The following is a 24,762-nucleotide window of genomic DNA, read 5'->3' as shown; positions in this document are numbered from 1 at the left end:
AGGCTGTATATGTAAATATCAACACACAACAGTGTCAGTCTCCAATGCCAAAAGAGAAATTATTTTCTACAATCAAGTAACTATAAAATGTTAGTAAAATTTATCGGTGTTTGTCCTTATAGGAAGTTTTCATCTTGAAACTATCTCGAACTAGCCGAGTTTCCAATCAGTAACGAACCAATATCCATAATGAGAGTTTATATTGGCTTCGAGCAATTCAAGCCTCATAATTACTTACTAACTTGTAATGAATACCAAGAAAATTGGGTACAACAACGGTTCGAATTAGTTGATTGAGTAAACCGCGGGATTAAAAAGTTTCTATCACTACGTGAACCAAATTGAAAGCAAGTTGTGGCAATAATTGATTGAAATCAAGATAGAGGATAATGCTTTCTAATTGCTTAGAAGACAGTTTGGAAACATAAATATTTGGATACCTAAGCGAGTTGGAAAGGAACATTGGAATAGCTAATCGAAGGATTAGGGAAAGTTGTTATAATCACGTTTCGAATTCAGTCAACGTATGCATTTCGAGTTTTCTTGTGCTCGGAAATAATTACCTCAACAATCAAAATTATTCAGTTTCCATTACGTGTTTGCTTCTACCTTCTACCAACATGTAAAACACGAATATTTATCCATTAACCAAAATTTAATCATAGTTGTCTAGTCTTATAATTTTAGATTGTAACCAAAGAACCAGAGACTTGCATTGTGTGTTGCATACTGTGCCGACAACACCTTGGATACGTTAAGCGCAGTCTAGTTATAGCAAGTCTCTGCCAAAGAACATTCTGTTTTAGTTCATTTTTCTTTTTGGGAGACAAGTGAATTTTTGTTTAATGGGACAGGGGTGGTAAAGTGAAATAATGTTAAAAAGAGTTGTAGATATATCTATAAATCCAAAAAATTTAGTCGCGAATACATGAGGGTGTAATTAGTTAGTTATTCCTTAGGAGATCTATTTTGTATGAGAAAAAAAAAACAAGAAATAATGCCACTATTACTGATTTCCTTTTCTATTTATAGAATTAGGGGGTTGTGCTCCTTTTTTTAGGATTGTTATGAAATTACGGCAGATCTTTTCGGAAAAACATTTGATAAAATGTCTCATTGAAATGTATTCGGGTTATTTGAATTTACGATAATATATACCGGAAGATTGAGACCTGAAAAAAGTTTGCCGCATCGCTCATCGGAAACTTTAGGGTAAATTCGCTTCCGGAAAATTCACGCCCAGAATATGGGCCACTGTGGCAATCCTTTCTCGATGTTAAGGAAACTGCTATGTGCTCAATTCAGATGTCCGCTATCAGAAGAAAACTCGCGATCTTAATTTGGGTGCGTAGAACCTTCCTTTTTTACCAAAAATCGACTACACCAAAATTTCTCGGGAAAACACTTTTTCTTATTAATTTGGGTGCGTAGAATCCAAATCAATTCGTACTTTTCGATCAGACTTCTCAATCAAAAGTTATAGACTAGAAACCATTTCGAAAGAAAATTCAAAGCGGTGTAACTTTTGATCTAGTAGCCCAATCTTGGAACTGTTTGAAATTATGGAATACTTTTGAAAGTATTCGAATACATTCTAAAGTATTTGAATACTTATTTTTTTAAGTATTTGAATACTTTTCAATGTATCTGTATCTAGTATTCCCTTGTGTTGGACGTAAAAGTATTTAGTATTCAAATACCTTTGATTTGTGTAAAGTATTTACTATTTAGTATTCAAATACTTTTTGAAAGTATTCTGCCCAGCTCTGTGTCTGGGTCGCACAAAGGGTTCGAATAACCACACACAATTAATTGATTGACAATGACAAAAATTAATTCCGAAACACATGAAACAATTAAAACAAAATCCCTAAGAGAAGCTTACAAAGCTTGTTCGGACATAATACCCCTCACACACACGGTCGATTAAAAATAAAAAACAAATCTCAAATTACTAAGTTTTTTTTTCAGAACCCAAATAATATGGTTGTGAAAGGTTTGCGATATGGACTTCTACGCACTGTATTTTTCTTGAGTTTAGCTTCTTAAAAGAACCCAAAAGGATATCAGCGCTGTAGGTACGCACTACATTATGGAGATCATTAGTCGATTTAATTTGGAAGAACCAAAATCGGTGAGTGTTGCTGCACAGTCTAATAATATTTGAAAGACAGTTACACTGGAAGGTAAACAAGATGGAAAACTTCCATAATTAAAGTGTTTTCTACTTTCCTTAACAGCTCCGCAGAACCACCGTCCCATACGAAAATTAACCCTTCTTTTAGGGAGGGAATTATAATCAGTCGTCCGAGGGACATACTACTATTATCTATCCAATTCTGAGGTGCCTTAGAAGAAGGGCTCATTTAGTAGCACAAGTCAAAAAAGATCTCTTGCTAATCTTGAAGGGAAAATCAGAATAACTACAAAATGTGCTAGTTTATCTTGTATTTAAATCCACATCATCATAACAACTATCCCAATAGACACCATCACTCTTATTCAAATGATTTATCAACGCGGGATGACTGTACGTTCTCTCCTGCAAATTCATCATGTACTGGTCGCCCTCGAAGCTGTGAAAGAAAGACACCAATCTGAAGTGTTGTCCAATGTGCGACTCGAGCTTGCGTATTATGTCATGAAAAAGGGGCCTGTCCTTCGGTTTCCACTTCCAGCAAACCTCCATGATATCGTAGAGTAAATCCGGACATTCGACGGGGCGCTGCAAGGTTCCCTGTGAGGTTATGAACTGAAAAACCTGCTCGTTCGCCAGTCCTTGGTACGGCTGCTCGGCGAGCGTCGCAATTTCCCATAGGACCACGCCGTAGCTCCAAACGTCCGATTCCGAGGTAAAGACGCCGTCCGCCAAGCTTTCCGGTGACATCCACCTGATGGGCATCAAGCCGCCGGTGTGCTTCTTATAGTAGTCGGTGTAGTACACGTCGCGGGCCATTCCGAAGTCGCCGATCTTCACTGTGTGGTCCGCCGCCACCATGCAATTGCGAGCTGCTAGGTCTCGATGCACAAACTTATTGGCGGACAGGTACATCATTCCATCCGCTATTTCAGCGGCCATTCGATACATTTCTGCGCACGTAATATTGCTACTTCCGTTCCTGGAGAGACGCAGAAAGGTTTTCAGATCGCCGCGCTCCATCAGCTCCATCACGACTAAGGGGGGCGATCCACGTGACACCACTCCCAAGAGCTTGACCACGTGATACGCTTTGCTGAAGCTTTTCATAACGGACGCCTCGTGTAAGAAGTACGTTCGGTCCTGCTCATCCGCGTCGCTATTCACTGTTTTGACGGCGCAAGGCAGCTCCTTCGACCTTATGATGCCATTGTAAACCATTCCGAAGGTGCCCTGGCCAAGTTCGTTTTGAATCTCCACGTCCTCCCGTTTTAGCTCCCATTCGTCGAGAATAAAATTGGAACCGGCGTACGCAGAGTGCGCGTTTCTCAGCAGACGTAAGCGATCCACGCTGTTATTTTTCCTATAGTAATAATAGCAAAAGCCCAAAACCCCAAGGATAATCACGATGAATGCCACGGTTAACAAGGAAGCTGTCAGCGCGACGCCCGAGCCGAAGGACACGTAGAACTCCTGCGCCTGACAAAATCGCCCCTCGCCCGCCAAAGACACCGCCCTAACTCTCACCGCGTACTTTCCCGGAAATAAATCCTTGATTTGGTACTGGTAGTGAAATGAAGCGTACTCCTCCTCGGTGATGCACTCGGTGATGGGGGCGGCGTTCTCCAAGTCCAGCCGTCTGTGCTCGACGTAGTAGGCGACTATTACAGAGTTCGGATCTTTAGGCTCGAGCCACTCGACGACCACGTTTCTGCCGCTAACTTGCACCAAGACCCCGGAAGGTATGTCGTCGGCGTCATCTTTCTTGAGGGTCCTTTCCGAAGTCATCTCCCCTCCGCTGCACAAGGTCTTATTGTTACACGCCTTCAGTAAGATAAAGTAAATGCTAAAGAATTTCAGTTGAGTGATGGTGTACGATGTCGCCTTTGGATCTTCGATAGTTTCCTCAATTATGCTTTGAGGTTGGTCCTCTCGTTTGAGTATGTTGTGTTTGGTTATCAGCATAATGTTGAGGTTCTCATCGGATGACATTCTAGTGAGTTGGTTGTCAATGGAGTAAGTCATGTAATTCTTGCAGCCGTGGTGGTTTAGTACTGAACAAATGGAGGTGACAGTATCTTCGGATGATTTGTTCTTCTTTTTACAGCACGGTTCTACGGCCGTTTCGATAGTGGGCGTCGGCGTTACGAGCTTTGGTCTCGGAGCTTTGTGCGGATAGTCGCAGTAGTTTCTGCGCGAGATGAACCTCGGGTCGTCGCTTTCCAAATACGCAATCACCAAGTAGTGGCTTAGTATCCCGTTGGGAAATTGAGGTGGGTTCCATGTTAGTGTTATGCTATCGCTGCTTGTGGATGATGCCTTCAAGTTGTAGGGCTTCGATGGATCCGCGGTTAGTGTTTTGAAGTACATTATGCTTGTTTGACCACTTGAAGTTGGAATGGTCGCGTAAGTTTTGATGTAGTAGGCGTAGTGGGAGAACGCGTTTAAGTTATCAATGCTCACCGAGGCGTTAGAGACGAACTTGCTGTACCAGTTGTTTCTGTCGCACTCTTCTTGCTCATCAAAAATTGTTATATTCTGCGTATTGTCCTCGATGTAGTACACTAAATAGCCGATAATCAACGAAGTGTTCCCATTCGTTGCGTATTCGTCCCATTCCAGTACCACACTTGACGATGTTAACTCGCTTACTGTCACGTTTAGGGTGATATTATTACATGCCCTCTTGTCACCGTTGGAGTAGGGCGAAACGTCAAAGGTCGAGTATTTCAAGTTGCTGCCCCTTGCGAACTTCTCAATTTCCGCCGGGCACAAATGGGAATTGTAGTGAAACAACAGCGTGCCATTTTTTATCTTAATGGGCGAGCTCGTCGTTGGCCACAGCTTGTGCAGATCCTGATTTTCGTACACAACTACAGCGTGCCGGTTGTTATACAACTGTTGGCCGTGGATAACTTTCAAATTTCTCAAACTCTCAAAGGAGGTCAACGCGTAGGATCTGTAAATTTTCAAGTAGTGAGTGATCTCTTTGATCGATCCTAAACTTTTCTCCAACTCGTTCGCCATGTTCATGGAGTTGACGCGTATGGAGAGGGGGCCGTTAACGTGCGTGCACCCTGTAAGCGTTTCGGCCGAAGCGATACTGTTAATTTCGATTCCATCGCAGTACTTTGAACAGTTTAGACATAATTCGCACCCCTCGCGATTGGTAAGCTTGTTATAACCAGTTGGACACGATTTGACGCATTCCTCTTTGAACGACCACCATGGACCGTGGGGTAATTTCTGGCATTCGCTTTTGGTAATGCATTTCCCATATTCTGGGTATATGATCCTGAAAAAATAAGGAGATTTTTAATTAATTAATTAATATCAACACAGCGGAACATTGGCTTATTAGTCCTATGCATAATCGCGATCTTGAGTATTGCTTTCGTGACATTAAAGACGGTTTGCTTGGAAACGATCTGTTTCCATATTTCTAAAGGAAGCTATGTTTTCCAGTAAGAGAATTCAGTTTTAAATTTTTTGATTTGAATAAAGTATAGTGGTCGGTTATTTGTACGAATGTGCATAAGGAATATTGTTTGATATATTTTTAATATTCCTAAAGGAATCGACTAGGTACCCGTGAAAGTTATTTGCCTTGAACAAACTTTGTATTGTATTTATTGATATTAATAACATTACAAAGAATTTTAGTTATTTTGTTTCATTTATGGGAAAATTGCGTCTAATTTTAATGATAGCATTCCTTTGGTTGGATTAAAATTTTGTTTAGCATTCAGGGGTCTTTGTATGTTTTAAACAGGATATGTTAGGTTATGTTAGCCGTAGTCCGAGCGATTGAGCGTGGGGATGAACTTAAAACGGCCAGTGTGAGTAGGGACGGGGGTAAATCCAAAATGTTCGGCGAAGTTGGCCTGTGGTGAAGTTAATGCAATGGTAGATCCAAGCACAAGTTAAAGAAACACACGAAATTCAGGAGATTATTGCAAATGTCGGCAAAGAAAAGACACTTAAGCCCACTAAGGCCATTAGGCCGTCTTTTTCCATTTCTTTTTCAACAAGTCACCAAAAATACTGACGGACATCGTGTATATGATAATTATTTCAATTTATGAAATAAATCTGGGAATTGTTTATGAAATATGAACAGAGTTGGTTTGTTTCATTTGAATTTGTATTCAGTGTTTGTTTTTCCTTTAAGATTTGGTTGTAAATGCGTAATTCTTGTTTAAATATTATCGCTTTGTAATTATTAAATTTAGATAAGGTGCTAGAAGCAAGAGCTTTTGAAATTTTTTGGATTAGTCAATTATATTGGCTCAACAGCGATGGCGAGAAGATCTACTTCAATTGGTCATTACACTGCCTTGGTGAAGATGTCAACACGCTTGGTCATTTACGAAGACCTCCAGTCAAAGGCGGATTTACTTATATCATCTGAAAAATTGTACCCTGAACTAATTCTTTATTTTACGAAACGATAACTTAATTTTTACCTGTTTTTTAAACATTCCCTTACTGGTATTGTATTTAAGTACGTATGTATCTTATTTAAAAAATATATATAAACACATTTTTTGTGTAGTGTATACAGGGTGTTTCTAAGTTGGGTGCGAAATATTTTATAGGCTAATTTTGCATAAAAAATTTGGTTAGCAATGAGCTGGTCCTTCGTTCGAATCCGGATTCGGGCATAGATATTTGTTAGTACCTATATATTGGGTTGGGTAGGTAGAAGAGCGTTCGCTGAAACCCCACCCACGTAAAAATAAAGGCAAATAAAATAAAATAAAAAATAAAATAAAATATGTGATTAGGAAAAAATCATAAGTACTTTTTTTCATTACGTAAAGTGATACAGTTTAAAAAGAAAATAATGATAATGTCGACATAGTAAGTATAAACAATCGATTTTCAAAATGAAGACCGTGGGTTTTTATACGAGTACACTTCTAAATCCTCGTACATACATTTATGATCCTCATTATCTCATTTACATTTACCGTTTATCGGTGTCATGTCAATTTTTGTTTCCAAATTACACCAGAACTTAATATAATAGCAAAATGCTTATGTTCAAAACTAATTAACAGCAAAAAAAGCGACAAATTAAGCGCCACTTACTGTTCCAATTTAATAAAGGTTCTAATAAAAGGTTACATCTGGTCAAATTTGCGTGTTTTATTTTTATAAAACACGCAAATTTGACCAGATGTCTCTTAATTCTAACACCTTATCTAAATTGAATAATTACAAACCGATAATATATAAACAAGAATCACGCATTTACAAACAAATCTTAAAGGAAAAACAAACACTCAATACAAATACAAATTCAAATGAAACAAGCCAACTCTGTATTTATTTTGTAAATAATCCCCAAATTTACTTCATAAATTGAAATAATTATCATATACAGGATGTCCCGTAAGTATTTTTGGTTTATTTATTTATTTATTCATCTCTTGAATTTTATCTACCATCAATTGTGAAGTTGTGGTGTGTCTACTCTTAGCAAGGGTTTTTTAATTAACCTAACTCCCACCTTGAAACTGGTCGCCTTCCGATTTCTACGTTTCGTACGTTAATTTGTCCAAAAACTTGGTTACAGCTCTCTTCTCTCTCATCTCACTAGAGCGCACCCTCTTACACTCTCGAAAAAATTTTTAAGACAAACGCTCACAAAAACAAACAGTCGCAGTTCAGTTAAAACACGTTCAATCGCTCGGACTACGGCTAACATAACCTAACATAACCTTTTCAAAACATACCAACACCCCTGAATGCTAAACAAAATTTTAATCCAACCAAAGGAATGGTATCACTGAAATTAGATGAAATTTTCCCATAAATGAAACAAAATAACCAAAATTCTTTGTATGGATCATAGTCATATCAATAAATACAATTAAATACAAAGTTTGTTCAAGGCAAATAACGTTCGCCGGTGGTCGATTCCTTTAGGAATATTAAAATTATGTCGAGAGCGGCAAAACGCTGGTATAGTCACTACCTATTTTTTTATGTTGTCTCGCTAAGTTGATGGAGGTAAATTTTTGAAAGACGAACTGGTTAGATACTCACTTGGGTTTTTTGCACTTTGGAACGCACTTATCGCCATCTATTAGTGATTTACAAAGAATGCAATCTTTGTCCGTGGGTCCTTTACAACCGATACATTCTGGATGACAGTTGGCTTTGCTAGTCACTTGGCAATGGTCTTGACTCCAGCATAAACCTAAAAGTGTCGTCTATGATTAACTGAGCAATTCAAGACATCCGCTCACCATTACAACGTTCAGGGCATGAGTCGCATCTTTCCTCGTTAGTGTTGAAGTAGTGCAAGCTATGGTTCGGGCCACCAATTGAAGACCAGTCGACCGTATTGACGTAGCACAGCTGCGGACACTTATCTATTCTCGTCGAGCCCCGTTCGATGTGCTCTAAACTGTGTAAGCCAATCTGCAACAGTATCGACTTGGAGGAGCGCCCTCTGACTTACAACAAAAGACCTACTTCCTTCAGATTGATCATGTCGTAAATTACGAGAGAGTAGTCCATGAAAAGCGTGCTACCTCTAATTACCGTCAAGTTCGGAAACAATTGTCCCAGACTGACCAGCGCGTACACGCGATAGCATAAGAGGTAACCCTTGATCTCCAGCAGCTCCGGAAACGAGATGCGCTCGTAATCGGCGGCGGTCGCGTTTTCAATTAACTGCATTTTTAAATAACCGTGAATAACCGTGCACCCTCTTAATTTCGCCTCGTAATCGGTCACGGTATTCCAAACTTCGACATTTTTGCATTGCCTTTCCGTCCGAACTAGCGTCAAAAACGCCACACAAAAAGTTAGACAAAGTGAAAACTTCATGGTTGGTACTGAAGTAACAGATCTCATTGATGTTAAGTTTTACCTACGCGGGTCAGAATTTAATTAACCAATATCTTGAGGTCAATTCGTAATGGCAATTTACTCGTACAGTCAATTAATTGTAACAAGTTCTTGATTTTCTTGTATGATGTGACTGACGCTAGATCAATTTAATAATTAGGTATTCTATGCCTTATTAAATCGTTTTGAGTTAATAAATAATTTGAATCTTTTTAACCAAATTGTTAAAAAACGCATTAATTTACCCAAATTTTGAGCTGCTAACCTTAACATCCTTGGATTTCGAAACGGCCCAGACGTTAGTTGGAAACATTTACCGGTAATACAAATCTTTTGTCGATTTTTCTAACAGAGCGTTTTTTGAATCGGTTTTGTCGATCATATTTACACAAGTCTACTAGAAAACCTATTTTTCCGGCCTGTAGAATCCAAAAATGCAAGTCTGCTTAATATTGCACATCTTTATTTAAAATTTTAGGCAAAAACCGCTTTCTTGAAAAGTCTTAAATGTAGGAGGAAAAGTTTTTTATCGCTTGATCCTATAGAAGTCATTTGAATGCCCCTCCAAAAACCCTCGAAATCCTTTGTAACTAATTAACGCTCTTTTCGACATGGCATCCAGTATTTAAAATGAACCATTTTTTCTTAAAGAGCAAATCAGGATCGTTGTGCAAGGAAAACTAGGCTGTTTTTTAAAAAAATCGGCACACGGGAATTGTGCTAGATGTCTATAATGACAACCGGCGAATCTCAGAGCTGGGGAGTTTTTAGATCCGCTATCTTTGCAACAAAAACCCTACTAAGATAAAATCACCTCCTATATCTCCCACTGGAACGTAAAGCTATTAAGAGGACTACGCGCTACAGAAATCAAATGACGCAGAAATAAAGCCTAGTTCGCATGACATCCGATGTTCGACGTTAGACGATTCGATAGTGTTCCTATTGGTTGAAAATTTTAAAAATGTCGAACAATCGTCGGAAAAGTTAAATCCATACGCCATGAGAACTAGGTTTTAGTCCATCAAATTTCCCCTGCAATACAATTTATTGGATTAGTCAACCCCTGTAGATTTTGAAGTGTAAAAAATTCCCTTCAGCTATCTCTATAATAATTTCAAACAAATTAATTCCTGCACAATAAAAGCTACAAGGACACGTTGGTCAAGTAACCTGTATCTGCTTTTATTTATCATCATTGCAGTTATAAGATTATGAATGTACGTGATTCATTTGCGAATGAATAACCAGTAAGTGCGGTTGTATGTGCTCCGTTATTACGCGTTTATATTCCACGTGAAAGGGTGAGTTTTCTTTACTTTTCTTAAAGGTTGGGTGGCGCTACGGGGAAGTTTTCGCCTGTTCCTTCCAAATAAATAAAAAATCGAACACGTAATTCCTAGTTTTGGAGCAAGTAGCTTGTTTTAAGGTTCGAACATATTGTAGAAAGTCTACAGGGTGAAAAAATTAAGGGGTTGAATTTACCAATATTACATTTTTGGTGGAATTGCAAAAGTCGGTATGGTGGAATTAGCGGTCGTTTTCTTATACGTCAGCAACCTCATAATTAGCTCTCGAAATCGGGGTCCCGGGTCTTCTTAATTTAGAGTTACATGATTCAAATTTCAAAATAAGTATGGACATCAGTTGATTGTGCTTGGGATCGTTTTATTAACCTAGGTGGTATATAAACGGAAGAAACAAATCGACGATTAAAGATGGCCGTGGTTTCATGCGTAAGAAGGCGTATAACCTTCCTTTTTTACCAAAAATCGACTACACCAAAATTTCTCGGGAAAACACTTTTTCTTATTAATTTGGGTGCGTAGAATCCAAATCAATTAGTATATCTTTTTCGATCAGACTTCTCAATCAAAAGTTATAGACTAGAAACCAATTTCGAAAAAAAATTCAAAAGGCTGTAACTTTTGAACTAGTAGCCCAATCTTGGAACTGTTTAAAATTATGGATTCTACAGACCACATTCTATAAGAGAATTTTTTTTCCGGGTCGATCTGGGACAATTTTTTTTTCGGGGCTCAAAAAAAGGCAGTGTATAACCTTCCTTTTTTACCAAAAATCGACTACACCAAAATTTCTCGGGAAAACACATTTTCTTATTAATTTGGGTGCTTAGAATCCAAATCAATTCGTACTTTTTCGATCAGACTTCTCAATCAAAAGTTATAGACTAGAAACCCATTTCGAAAAAAAATTCAAAGGGCTGTAACTTTTGAAATAGTAGCCCAATCTTGGAACTGTTTGAAATTATGGATTCTACAGGCCATATTCTATAAGAAAAATTTTTTCCCGGGTCGATCTGAGACAATTTTTTTTTCGGGGCTCAAAAAAAGGCAGTGCATAACCAGGGGCGGACTGGCCCGGGGGGGGGGGGGGGCGATTGTCACCTGGCCTGTAGATCATAATGGCCCGTTGGAAATTTATAAGTATGTGTATCTCAGCTGGTTTTATAGATCGAGACTTGCGGTTTTGGCGAATTTGTATCCCGTTTTTGTAAAACTTATCTTACCACAAACAGGATCAATCTAGTTACTTTTGTTTCTGAAATACAGCTTTCATTTTTGGGAAGTTAACATATCTTACTACCCAGTTCGGAATTAATCTCCCGTTTTGTGCTCAAAACAAAACCACTCGTAGCCCAAGAAAGAAACGCCTCTCCAAAAAATTTCGGAATGGTCCCTACCTTTGTAACTAATTAACTCTCTTGGCGTTCAGTAATTCAAATGAACCATTTTTTGTTTAGAGCAAATCAGGATCGCTGTGCGAGATAAACTAGACTGTCCTTAGAAAAAACCACACGAGAATTGTGCTGAATTGTATGTCTATAATGAGTACTGGTGCTACTAAAGCTGCGTAGGTCGACTATCTTTGTAACAAAACGCTTACTACGATAAGATTATGTCCTGTAGCCTAAAGCTATTAAGATGATGTAACGAGAGTATTTTTATTTGAATTTTTTCCCATTTTTCCTCACGGAAGTAAGTTGGAAAAGAGTCAAGGTTTTTAAACATTCTCCCAAACAAATATTGCTCATTTTTATTTTGTAGACTGTAATAAGGCGAATATTCGCCATCTTCTCACAATCAGTTAAATTTTGTTATAAATCATTCATTCTCGCTATGGTTTTGAATTACAGGCTGTAAATTAATCGTCTTTTGTTACTTTTACGATTCAGCTAATTGAATAAAGCTCTGTGAGAATGTTGCAAAATTTGAAAGGCAGTAACAGCCCTAAAAGCCTCTTGGTAGTGGTGGAAAGAGAAGTAACTAGCCAAAGGTACTTAATTAAAGACCGCCGCTATAACCATTTCACCATTGTGGCGGTTAAAAAATTTATCGAGTAATTCAGAGAGGGGATTATTTGGCGCTAAATTAATTAATTCGCGTTTTGGTAGTGGAGCTAGAGAAAAGATTTGAAACATTCGCATTTAGTCAACGCGAGCGTTTTTGGGAGTCGTTTAAAATAGCGAAAAATTTGTCCCTCTATTATTCTGTTTGATCGGGCGTATAAATTTCGAAATGAAAAAATTGTTAGTGAGCGCTGAATTAATACTTGGTTTACCTTCCATATTACGCCAAAGAATAATTGTGTGTCTAATTATACGAGTTGGAAAATTTTTAATCGTGGTGTATTCATTAAATAAAAGACTCCGTTCGCAATTATACACAAGCGTGTTAGCGGACATATTCCTTAGAAAACTTTCCATCGTGTTAGTGGAGCATAATCAAGTTGGGGAGAACGTGTAATTAACCAATTTTCGCGTAAGGAATTACAACAAAGAAAACTGTCTGTAAACCAGTAAAATCAATTAAATAAAAGTTCATTGTTAGGGATATTATCATATCTCTCATATCCACTAAAACTTTGCGATTGTAAATTTTTGAAATCACCTAAGGTCTTTAGATTAGTTTGGGTCCGATCAGGGCCACCTAAATGCACTATTAAATGCGGCTCTAAAAAATCAAGTAGGCGTTAAACACTTTTGAAAAGGTCACAGTCTGATTCAGAATTGTTTCAGAAATCCAAAGATGTAAAAATATACAGGGTGTTCTGTTTAAAAATTCAATGCCTAGACCATTTCCCGTTTGAAAGGAGCGGAAAGAGAAAAATAAGCGAAATCTTTCCTCTTCACGTACGATTTACCTGTACCAAATATCATTTCGATACACCTATTATTCTAGAAATTATGGGTTGTTGATTCGTTGACACCCATTTGGTGTTGTTATTTTGCTAGAAAGTGGAATGGAGATTTGTACACAATTTTCGGACTATGAAGGTAAAATCTCCAAAGTAAGCCAAAGCAGTAAAGATTTGGAAAAGACGATTAAAAGTATTTTTATTGTAATAATTTATTGGAAAAGTCAACCCTCTAATGCTGACACTCTGTACACTTGACCTATCTCTATAAAGAATTCGAAAAAAAATAATTCCAGATGAAAAGACATTTTTGAATTTAATATCGCATGGGATCACGTGATACGGTAACAATTTTTGCGCGCATGGAGTCGTATGGTACGTCATTTTTAACGCAAATACCAGTGACGTGGTCAAATAACCGGCATCTGCTTCTATTTATCATCATTGCAGTTATAAGATTATGAATGTAATGTACGTGATTCATTTGCGAATGAATAACCAGTAAGTGCGGTTGTATTGTGCTCCGTTCGTACAACACGCGTTTATATTCGGCGTGAAAGGGGTGAGTTTTGTTTAACTTTTAGAAAGGTTGGTTGGTACATCGAGTTTTCACCCTTTCCTTCCAAATAAATAAACATTAACCCCTTTGTAAAATTTATTGACCATTTCAAATGCGAATATCTCCGAAACGAATCAATAGAATTTAAAAAGCAAAGCAGATTAGTAATCACGATTAAATTAGCTTTCAAATAATGTGCCATTTGCCATAGGATTCCATTTAAAATTTTAGGGGTTAAGCTCCCTACGTAGAGGGGTGAAGACTTGGGTTCGTGATTTGTATTCCAAAAGTTGTCCCCCTCGAATACAAAATTGACGTGTTCCAGGATTTTTCGAAATTTATAAATTTAATACCCTAAAAGCCCTCTGTATACTTCTCGTTGGGCCACTGTATACATAGTCAATATAAAACAAAATGAACTGCTTTTGCAGTACAAACTATTAAATCATTTAGCTTTAAGAAAGATTTTTTAGTAGTGTGAAGACATCGCCATCCATCCAAAAACGACGAGGCTATTTCAAACTGATGATGCTAAGACCAAGTATTTCTTGGGTTGAGGCAGAGGAGCTATACGGTTTACCATTTAGAGCGACCATTCAGCAACCAAACGTGAAAGGTAGGAGAACTAGACGTTGGTTACAAGATTTCTACATTACATTAACATTACAGAAGTGAGCACTAGTCACCATCGAATTCGGCATTGTTCTCTTCCGAAGAAGCTTCTACAATATGAATAAACAGAGATTTTCTGGTGAGTTCTCATAATTGCTAAATGACTTTTTTATAATTGCTAACTCCTGGGGATCTTTTACTAGGTGGTATATGGCCCAGGAAGTAAAACATTTACTAGAACGTTTATAAAGTAATTCTTGATCTTTTGGTCTGAAAAAGGGACACACGAATTCAATGCCGAAAACCTTTTAATAAGGTTTTTTGAGATTTAGGAAAAATATTAATCTGACGGGGGTAAATCAGGAGTGCTCAACCATTCAAAACCAGTTTTAGCTACTCGTAATAGAATTATCCGGCGTAGTTCTACTATGTAGATTTTTCTTTAGTCTTTAGGTGACTGAGCAACTCAGAGATACTTGACTCGATTGAGAAAACCATAGCCGTAGATCATTAATATTTTATTTAAAAAATAATGAACTAGAACATGCAAAAGTTACAAAAATTTTGTTCCTATTTAATGCACTACTAAGCATTCTAAAGAAAAGCAAGTATTAAAAATTAAATATATCCAAAAATTTCCCGCCCTTCCGCAGTTTTGCTGGCAAATTCTTTTAATATATCCTACACTTTTTGTAATTTCTGCATGCACATGCAGTAGAAGAGGTGTTAGTCGCTTTTGAGTGATTTATCTACTCATTCTTTAGGGGGGCGCGGGCCCCTTGTGTAAAAAGTAAGGGGGCGACTCGCCCTCTCTGAGCCACACTTTCGACGTCGCTGCCTATCTATAATCCCCACCGAAAGAACTTAACTAGAAAAATTCAACCCGATTTCTTGTACGATCTGCAAAGCAATTGTAGGTAAATCAATGGTCCAGTTATTGAATAATCTTTTGTTTTTAAAATTTTTACAACTGTGCAATTCATATACTTCCCCAAATTATTTTCTTGTGATAGTTGAACGAGTTCCAATGAGATGTCGCCACGTACGTAACTACATTCAAAAGAACATTTTAATTTATGCACTTAATAGCCACGTACGACCTTCAAAAGAACATTTTAATTTATGCACTTAATAGCCACGTCCGACTCAATTTTCCTTAAAGGGCAGTTGAAAATGTGCAATTACATGTAGGATCTGTGGAGCAATTGTACTTCAATGATCCAGTATCTGGAATTGTCTTTTGTGTATGCAATTGGTACGTTTGCGCCATCTCTTTGGTAATCGCTATACTTCTCCAAAATAATTTCTTGTAAGAGTTGAAACAGTTCCAATGAGATGTCGCCACGTACGTAACTACCTTCATAAGTACATTTTAATTTATGCCCTTAATAGCCACGTCCGACTCAATTTTCCTTAAAGAGCAGTTGAAAATGTGCAATTTCATGCAGGATTTGTAGAGCAATTGTACTTCAATGATCCAGTATCTGGAATTGTCTTTTGTGTATGCAATTGGTACATTTGCGCCATCTCTTTGGTAATCCCTATACTTTTCCAAATTAATTTCTTGTAATAGTTGAACGAGTTCCAATGAGATGTAGCCACGTACGTAAATACATTCAAAAGAACATTTTAATTTATGCACTTAATAGCCACGTACGACTCAATTTTCCTTAAAGTTCAGTTGAAAATGTGCAGTTTCATGTAGGATTTGTAGAGCAATTATACTTCGATGATCCAGAATCTGGAATTATTGTCTTTTGTGTATGCAATTGGTACTTTTGCGCCATCTCTTTGGCAATCGCTATACTTTTCCAAATTAATTCTTGTAATAGTTGAACGAGTTCCAATGAGATGTAGCCACGTACGTAAATACATTCAAAAGAACCGTTTAATTTATGCACTTAATAGGCACGTACGACTCAATTTTCCTTAAAGGGCAGTTGAAAATGTGCAATTTCATGTAGGATTTGTAGAGCAATTATACTTCGATGATCCAGAATCTGGAATTATTGTCTTTTGTGTATGCAATTGGTACTTTTGCGCCATCTCTTTGGCAATCCCTATACTTTTCCAAATTAAATTCTTGTAATAGTTGAACGAGTTCCAATGAGATGTAGCCACGTACGTAAATACATTCAAAAGAACCGTTTAATTTATGCACTTAATAGGCACGTACGACTCAATTTTCCTTAAAGTTCAGTTGAAAATGTGCAGTTTCATGTAGGATTTGTAGAGCAATTATACTTCGATGATCCAGAATCTGGAATTATTGTCTTTTGTGTATGCAATTGGTACTTTTGCGCCATCTCTTTGGCAATCCCTATACTTTTCCAAATTAAATTCTTGTAATAGTTGAACGAGTTCCAATGAGATGTAGCCACGTACGTAAATACATTCAAAAGAACCGTTTAATTTATGCACTTAATAGGCACGTACGACTCAATTTTCCTTAAAGGGCAGTTGAAAATGTGCAATTTCATGTAGGATTTGTAGAGCAATTATACTTCGATGATCCAGAATCTGGAATTATTGTCTTTTGTGTATGCAATTGGTACTTTTGCGCCATCTCTTTGGCAATCCCTATACTTTTCCAAATTAATTTCTTTAATAGTTGAACGAGTTCCAATGAGATGTAGCCACGTACGTAAATACATTCAAAAGAACCGTTTAATTTATGCACTTAATAGGCACGTACGACTCAATTTTCCTTAAAGTTCAGTTGAAAATGTGCAGTTTCATGTAGGATTTGTAGAGCAATTATACTTCGATGATCCAGTATCTGGAATTGTCTTTTGTGTATGCAATTGGTACATATGCGCCATCTCTTTTGTAATCCCTATACTTTTCCAAATTAAATTCTTGTAATAGTTGAACGAGTTCCAATGAGATGTAGCCACGTACGTAAATACATTCAAAAGAACCGTTTAATTTATGCACTAAATAATAGACTCAATTTTCCTTAAAGGGCAGTTGAAAATGTTTTCATGTAGGATTTGTAGAGCAATTATACTTCGATGATCCAGAATCTGGAATTATTGTCTTTTGTGTATGCAATTGGTACATTTGCGCCATCTCTTTGGTAATCCCTATACTTTTCCAAATTAATTTCTTGTAATAGTTGAACGAGTTCCAATGAGATGTAGCCACGTACGTAAATACATTCAAAAGAACCGTTTAATTTATGCACTTAATAGGCACGTACGACTCAATTTTCCTTAAAGTTCAGTTGAAAATGTGCAGTTTCATGTAGGATTTGTAGAGCAATTATACTTCGATGATCCAGTATCTGGAATTGTCTTTTGTGTATGCAATTGGTACATTTGCGCCATCTCTTTTGTAATCCCTATACTTTTCCAAATTAATTTCTTGTAATAGTTGAACGAGTTCCAATGAGATGTAGCCACGTACGTAAATACATTCAAAAGAACCGTTTAATTTATGCACTTAATAGGCACGTACGACTCAATTTTCCTTAAAGGGCAGTTGAAAATGTGCAATTTCATGTAGGATTTGTAGAGCAATTGTACTTCAATGATCCAGTATCTGGAATTGTCTTTTGTGTATGCAATTGGTACATATGCGCCATCTGTTGGTAATCCCTATACTTTCCCATAAAATTTTCATACGATAGTTGAACAACTTTCTGTGAGATGTCGCCACTATTGTGTGGTGCTCTTTTTGAATAGTTTAAATAACCGAAATCTAAAAATTAGGGAAAACTACGACTTAGGGCTCTTTGATCTTGTTTCATTTCACACGTAGCTTTCCTGGTTTTCTTTACCCATTTTCCTGAAGTTTTACTCTACCCATTCATTTCAATTATTTCATGATAGGTAGGATTGAAATTTGTTAAACCAATTGAACACATCGCAGGGTGGAAAATCACAGGTTTACCTACTCCATACCTACCGATGGCTACATCTAATCCACATCATTTAAAGTGTCAAATTGAAACTCATTATCTTCTATGGATTTTGTTACGAGGTGGTTCAGACCCAGGAAATAAAAAGCCACAATATTTTGAAACAAAATTTAATTTATTCAACTGAGAGTTATACTTTTAGTAGAAAATTTTCATAAAGTCGAATGGAGTGTGTGCTCAACCAATTTTCAAATGATGACCCAAGCACAGTCAATTTGTAGGAACTCGTGATAAACGGAATCCTTTCACTCTGTAAATTGTTGTCTTTTTCTAATTTTTACTTTCAGAAACCCCTTCGAAATAACTCATCCCAATTTTCTTTAAACTTTCCAATTAACTTGTCTTTTTTTTAATTCTTTTTCTTCTACGTCATCCTACATGACTCTTTTCAATGCAATGGTTTTACCCTTCCTAGTGAAACATATACCATTCCTTATTTCAATTAATAAAATTTTTGATTCCTTTCAAATTTCAATAAAACATTCCTTTGATCAAAATTCCCAAACACAGTCGCTTCCCTACTAGTCTCGTCTGTGATACCACTTACCATTCAAAATAAACTGATCTTTTTTAATACAATTTTAATTTTTAGATGGTCTCGAGCTGTATCTACCTGAATTGCCAGTCATGACGATTGACGACACTATTCCAAAACCGATACCGAAGATCTTGTGAACACGCCTTATTTGGAGAAAGCTCGTCTTATTAGGTTGCTTATTTATCAACCCAAAGCACAGAGGTATGCTTGCACTTTTACTGAATGGTAATCTTATTTTGGCAGATATGTACTTATACGATCTCGAGTCAGCAAAGCCAGCCGAAAATCCGGAATACATTATACAGAGGTAGGTACTTGCTAATTGCACAGTATCCATGACAGAATTAATTAATTCTAACCTGGGATCAAAGGAAACTAAACAAAAGTGATGACGTATGTTATTTATTTCCAAGTTACTGTCACAGAACAAGAAACTTATTTTACGTGATGCAGTACATAAAATTGATTTTGTTTTTTGAATTTTATATAGTCACACCTGGAATAATGTAAGATTTATTGTTTTTTGATTTTTGAATTCAAACTTAAAGTTTTGTTTAATTTTCAAAAGTTTTTTGAATTTTTCAAGTTTTTGAAAACTTTTTTGAATTGTTTTTGAAATTCAAAAGGTTTAGGTTTTAAAGTTTTAAAAAAGTTTTTTGATTTTTGAATTTTTCAAGAAAGTTTTCAAAAGTTTTTTGATTTTTGAATTTTTAAAGAAAGTTTTCAAAAAAGTTTTTTGATTTTTGAATTTTCCAAGAGTTTTCAAAAAAGTTTTTTGATTTTTGAATTTTCCAAGAAAGTTTTCAAAAAAGTTTTTTGATTTTTGAATTTTTCAAGAAAGTTTTCAAAAAAGTTTTTTGATTTTTGAATTTTTTAAGAAAGTTTTCAAAACAGTTTTTTAATTTTTGAATTTTTCAAGAAAGTTTTCAAAAGTTTTTTGATTTTTGAATTTTTAAAGAGTTTTCAAAAAAGTTTTTTGATTTTTGAATTTTTAAAGAAAGTTTTCAAAAAAGTTTTTTGATTTTTGAATTTTTCAAGAAAGTTTTCAAAAAAGTTTTTTGATTTTTGAATTTTTCAAGAAAGTTTTCAAAAAAGTTTTTTGATTTTTGAATTTTTCAAGTTTTCAAAAAAGTTTTTTGATTTTTGAATTTTTCAAGAAAGTTTTCAAAAACGTTTTTTGATTTTTGAATTTTTAAAGAAAGTTTTAAAAAAAAAGTTTTTTGATTTTTGAATTTTTCAAGAAAGTTTTCAAAAGTTTTTTGATTTTTGAATTTTTCAAGAAAGTTTTCAAAAAAGTTTTTTGATTTTTGAATTTTTCAAGAAAGTTTTCAAAAAAGTTTTTTGATTTTTGAATTTTTAAAGAAAGTTTTCAAAAAAGTTTTTTGATTTTTGAATTTTTCAAGAAAGTTTTCAAAAAAGTTTTTTGATTTTTGAATTTTTCAAGAAAGTTTTCAAAAAAGTTTTTTGATTTTTGAATTTTTCAAGAAAGTTTTCAAAAAAGTTTTTTGATTTTTGAATTTTTAAAGAAAGTTTTCAAAAAAGTTTTTTGATTTTTGAATTTTTCAAGAAAGTTTTCAAAAAAGTTTTTTGATTTTTGAATTTTTCAAGAAAGTTTTCAAAAAAGTTTTTTGATTTTTGAATTTTTCAAGAAAGTTTTCAAAAAAGTTTTTTGAATTTTTCAAGAGTTTTCAAAAAAGTTTTTTGATTTTTGAATTTTTCAAGAAGGCTTTCAAAAGGACTTGTATTTTCCAGGTTCTCCAAATGGACGTGGTTTGCTTCACAGCTCCTGTGGCTGCAACTTCATAGAGACGAGGCGACTTCTAAAACAATACAAATATGTTGTTATATGCTACATTATAAATTGTGATGCAAGATTTAGTAGTGAATAAATTTACTCACCTTCAAAACTGTTTTTCTCCGGCGTAACGCAAGGCTTACGGGCACTTCGTTGTGGAATCCCATATGGAAAAGTTGGCCACCTTCCCTAACGTGAAAGTGGCACGTCGCAATCCTGGATGGCCTCCGTCTTCAGAAGTTCGTTGACAATCGAGGTGGAATTGACTCTAAAAGTAATCCATCAGAAGCAATAGAAACGAAAACATTTGACGTACCCTGTATATTCCATTTACAAGTGGTATTGAGGCGCTCCATGTAAATTAGGAATTGCAGAAGACCTGAAGGTGGCACGTCTCCGGCAGCATCGCAATCATTCGATGGCCTCCACCTGTCCTTGGCAATCGAAGGTTAACCCTAACGCACCCTATATGTCACATCCCAACCAAAGTGGTCTTGACAAGCTCCACGGTGAATCCTTTCTAAAAGCTGCAAGGTACATACGTATATTGGGCAGCATTGTAATCATTAGATGGCCTCTATCTACCATTGGCAATCGAAGTGCATTGATCTTTAAAAAAATCCATCAGAAGCAATAGAAGTGAAAACACTTGACTTACTCTGTATATTCCATTCCAAAGTAGCCTCGACAAGCGCCATGATTAAAGCAGAATGGCAGATGAAAACGTAGTAACATTTTCTGAAGACTAGAAGAGGCAAGTCTCAGGCAGCATCGCAACCTCGATGGCCTCCAGATCGGAAGATCGGAGTGAATCTAAAAGAAATCCATCAGAAGCAAAAGAAGTAATAACATTTTACCACATCAAAAGTTACAGCCCTTTGAATTTTCTTTCGAAATTGGTTTCTAGTCTTAAGCAAAATTGAGTCGTACGTGGCTATTAAGTGCATAAATTAAAATGATCTTTTAAGTGTAGTTACGTACGTGGCTACATCTCATGGGAACTCGTTCAACTATTACAAGAAATTAATTTGGAAAAGTATAGGGATTACCAAAGAGATGGCGCAAATGTACCAATTGCATACACAAAAGACAATTCCAGATACTGGATCATTGAAGTACAATTGCTCTAAAATGCTACATGAAATTGCACATTTTTAACTTCCCTTTAAGGAAAATTGAGTCGGACGTGGCCATTAAGTGTTTAAATTAAAATGTTCTTGCGAAGGTATTAACGTACGTGGCGACATCTCATTGGAACTGGTTCAACTATTACAAGAAAATAATAAGGAAAAGTATAGGGATTACCAAAGAGATGGCGCAAATGTACCAATTGCATACACAAAAGACAATTCCAGATACTGGATCATTGAAGTACAATTGCTCTACAAATCCTACATGAAATTGCACATTTTCAACTGCCCTTTAAGGAAAATTGAGTCGGACGTGGCCATTAAGTGCTTAAATTAAGATTTTCTTGTGAAAGTATTTACGTACATGGCGACATCTCATTGCAACTGGTTCAACTATTACAAGAAAATAATTAGTAATAGTATAGGGATTACCAAAGAGATGGCGCAAATGTACCAATTGTATACACAAAAGACAATTCCAGATACTGGATCATTGAAGTACAATTGCTTTACCAATCCTACATAAATTTGCACATTTTCAACTGCCCTTTAAGAAAAATTGAGTCGGACGTGGCCATTAAGTGCTTAAATTAAAATTTTCTTGTGAAGGTATTTACGTATGTGGCGACATCTCATTGGAACTTGTTCAACTATTACAAGAAAATAATTAGGAAAAGTATAGGGATTACCAAAGAGATGGCGCAAATGTACCAATTGCATACACAAAAGACAATTCCAGATACTGGATCATTGAAGTACAATTGCTCTACAAATCCTACATGAAATTGCACATTTTCAACTGCCCTTTAAGGAAAATTGAGTCGGACGTGGCCATTAAGTGCTTAAATTAAAATGTTCTTGTGAAGGTATTTACGTACGTGGCGACATCTCATTGGAACTGGTTCAACTATTACAAGAAAATAATTAGGAAAAGTATAGCGATTACCAAAGAGATGGCGCAAATGTACCAATTGCATACACAAAAGACAATTCCAGATACTGGATCATTGAAGTACAATTGCTCTACAAATCCTACATGCAATTGCATATTTTCAACTGCCCTTTAAGGAAAATTGAGTCGGACGTGGCTATTAAGTGCATAAATTAAAATGTTCTAGCGAATGTAGTTTCGTGCGTGGCGATCTCATTGGAACTGGTTCAACTATTACAAGAAAATAATAAGGAAAGGTATAGGGATTACCAGAGATGGCGCAAACCGCAGTCCAGCATCAACTGGACTTCCTATAGGGAACCAATAGGTTTCCTTAACCAACTTGAGACGCCAATATTACGCTACCACTACCTGCAAGCACAATAGACTGTGCACGTGTTAATCTTGAACACTGATAGGTATTATCGCACAGTTGCGTTTTAGTTTTCAAAATTCGCCCTATTTTTGGACACGCCAAATTAATACTACCCCCAACACAAGGAAGGTAAATAAGATTACGCCTGTCGCCGTTGATTAATTAACTTCACCTTACTAATTTTGAGCCGTCGGTTTCGCCAATCTCCAAGTACCACCACACCGCTCGTGGATCCTTATCCCACTTCTGATTTGTTACTACTAAAAATGAATTACGCCAATAATGAAATCATTTATTAATGGAAGAACGCCAAGAGAATGAATGTCACTCTCGAGCGCACTTGACTGGTTATTCGCGCCGTAAAGTTAATCTTTGAAAATTTGTATCTTTAATTAGTTCGTAACAAATTTGGATAATTGACTCTTCATATCTGTTTTGATAAAGGTGTAGAATCGCAACCCATTTACCTTTTTTGGGTGTTTAAGTCACCTCATGAGAAATCAAAATTCCGATTATAACAATCACACAAAAAAACCACGGTTAAAACAAAATTAAACCATTTTAAATTGCGTATATTATCCCAATTTTACATGCATTTTAATTAAATGAAAACTGGCCTTTAGTCCAGCAGTTCAATTTCTCGAAGAGAAAGACCATAATCCTACACTGCATTTATCACTGAAATAACGCTGCATACACCGTACCGTTTAAACTTTCGCGAACTAATGCGCGAAAAATTGAAAAGTGAAGCGATAACAGGCCAGCGTCGGCGCAACCTCTTATATAGTCACCAATATCTTAATTGAAAAGTTGCATCTGTTGCTTACGTTGAGTACACGTTTGGCGATTAGTCACAAAACAATTATTTTTTAAAATGTATATAGCTATGTATTATACAAACGCATTTTTAGCAAGCCTCTTTGAAAAAATATCTATCTACCTTCTTTTTTTAGTCTTTCCCGTGCTGTTTTTTATGTCACCATATCAAATACCTTTTATAGTAATCTAAAATACCACGCATGCCTTTGGAAGCTCAAGTTAGGTACGATTTCCCCATTTAAACAATTAAACACAATGGGTAGTAATTACAAATTCCAATATGGCGGACAAATGGGCGGGGACAACCGATAGTGCGTTAGGACAAGGCTTGATAGAAAACTTCAGGTTTTTCAGGACAGTGATATAATTATTCACCAACACCCTTTGCATTGTTACAGTTAGTTTTATCAACTAATTAATTAATATGTAAATGATATGTAAATAGAATAAGTTGCAAGGCATTTGTTTTAATTAAATTGTTTCCTTTTTTCTTGCAAATTATAATTTTGCATGGCTAACTTGATTAGTAGATGTGTAGTACGTTGATCATCAAAAGGATTACTTACGAAGCTGCAGCCAATTGGATAGTTTAATCAAATCAGAATCATCTCTCGACCGTCTGGAAGGCCGAAGTTCAATACAAAGGAGTTTTCACAAAAAGCTTCCAAGGCCTCACATACTTTCATGCTTGTAGGAAAAAGTTGAGTCTTTCATCCCTCGGGCTCCTGCTACGACACCATGATTTAATACTGTACAAATGTAAATATCCCAGTCTCCAGTTCGAGCTCCTTGAATGGAGATATGAATAAATGTAACTTGTTCCAAGTACTGTGACCACAATTTAAGAGTTCTGGAAACGTTTGGACTTTGTTTCAATAGAATTAACGTTCGTTTTAATGCGTAGTTTTCTTTTAGATCTTC

General features: G+C 36.1%; 1 protein-coding gene and 2 long non-coding RNA genes across 5 annotated transcripts; 1 reads left to right on the top strand and 2 right to left on the bottom strand.

Annotated features, from left to right (window-relative positions):
- Positions 1–2,433: 2,433 nt before the first annotated feature.
- Positions 2,434–8,980, bottom strand: LOC116182847 (insulin-like peptide receptor). Its single transcript, XM_031503398.1, has 4 exons — positions 8,624–8,980; positions 8,395–8,569; positions 8,192–8,345; positions 2,434–5,432 (listed from the first exon to the last, which is right to left on the bottom strand). The coding sequence occupies exons 1-4, from the start codon at positions 8,978–8,980 to the stop codon at positions 2,441–2,443; spliced, it is 3,678 nt and encodes a 1,225-aa protein (XP_031359258.1). The 3' UTR covers positions 2,434–2,440.
- Positions 8,981–9,957: 977 nt separating this feature from the next.
- On the top strand, positions 9,958–20,697 carry LOC116182854. Of its 3 annotated transcripts, none has more exons than XR_004147631.1 (5): positions 9,958–10,305; positions 14,195–14,334; positions 14,388–14,469; positions 18,845–19,097; positions 20,543–20,697. It is a non-coding gene; the product is annotated as an uncharacterized LOC116182854 (long non-coding RNA). The 3 variants fall into 3 exon arrangements; XR_004147630.1 differs by having other exon boundaries at positions 9,962–10,305; positions 14,192–14,334; XR_004147632.1 differs by lacking the exon at positions 9,958–10,305 and adding an exon at positions 13,407–13,721 and having other exon boundaries at positions 14,192–14,334.
- LOC116182853 lies at positions 20,464–21,672 on the bottom strand. The gene is made up of 4 exons (XR_004147629.1): positions 21,244–21,672; positions 20,902–21,194; positions 20,690–20,853; positions 20,464–20,610 (listed from the first exon to the last, which is right to left on the bottom strand). It is a non-coding gene; the product is annotated as an uncharacterized LOC116182853 (long non-coding RNA).
- Between the last annotated feature and the right edge of the window lie 3,090 nt (positions 21,673–24,762).

Source organism: Photinus pyralis, unplaced genomic scaffold (genome assembly GCF_008802855.1).
Source record: "Photinus pyralis isolate 1611_PpyrPB1 unplaced genomic scaffold, Ppyr1.3 Ppyr1.4_unclustered_Scaffold7805, whole genome shotgun sequence".
Taxonomy (NCBI): Eukaryota; Metazoa; Arthropoda; class Insecta; order Coleoptera; family Lampyridae; genus Photinus; species Photinus pyralis.
The sequence above is the reverse complement of the archived record's forward strand: the minus strand, read 5'-3'. Positions and strand labels throughout refer to the sequence as shown.

What these genes read in the sequence shown, in the direction of transcription:
- LOC116182847 (XM_031503398.1), bottom strand. Translation starts at nt 8,980, where the DNA reads ATGAAGTTTTCACTTTGTCTAACTTTTTGTGTGGCGTTTTTGACGCTA. An exon ending in ACATGATCAATCTGAAGGAA is followed by an intron (nt 8,570 to 8,623) that starts GTAGGTCTTTTG and finishes ATACTGTTGCAG; the next exon opens with ATTGGCTTACACAGTTTAGA. An exon ending in ATGCCCTGAACGTTGTAATG is followed by an intron (nt 8,346 to 8,394) that starts GTGAGCGGATGT and finishes CGACACTTTTAG; the next exon opens with GTTTATGCTGGAGTCAAGAC.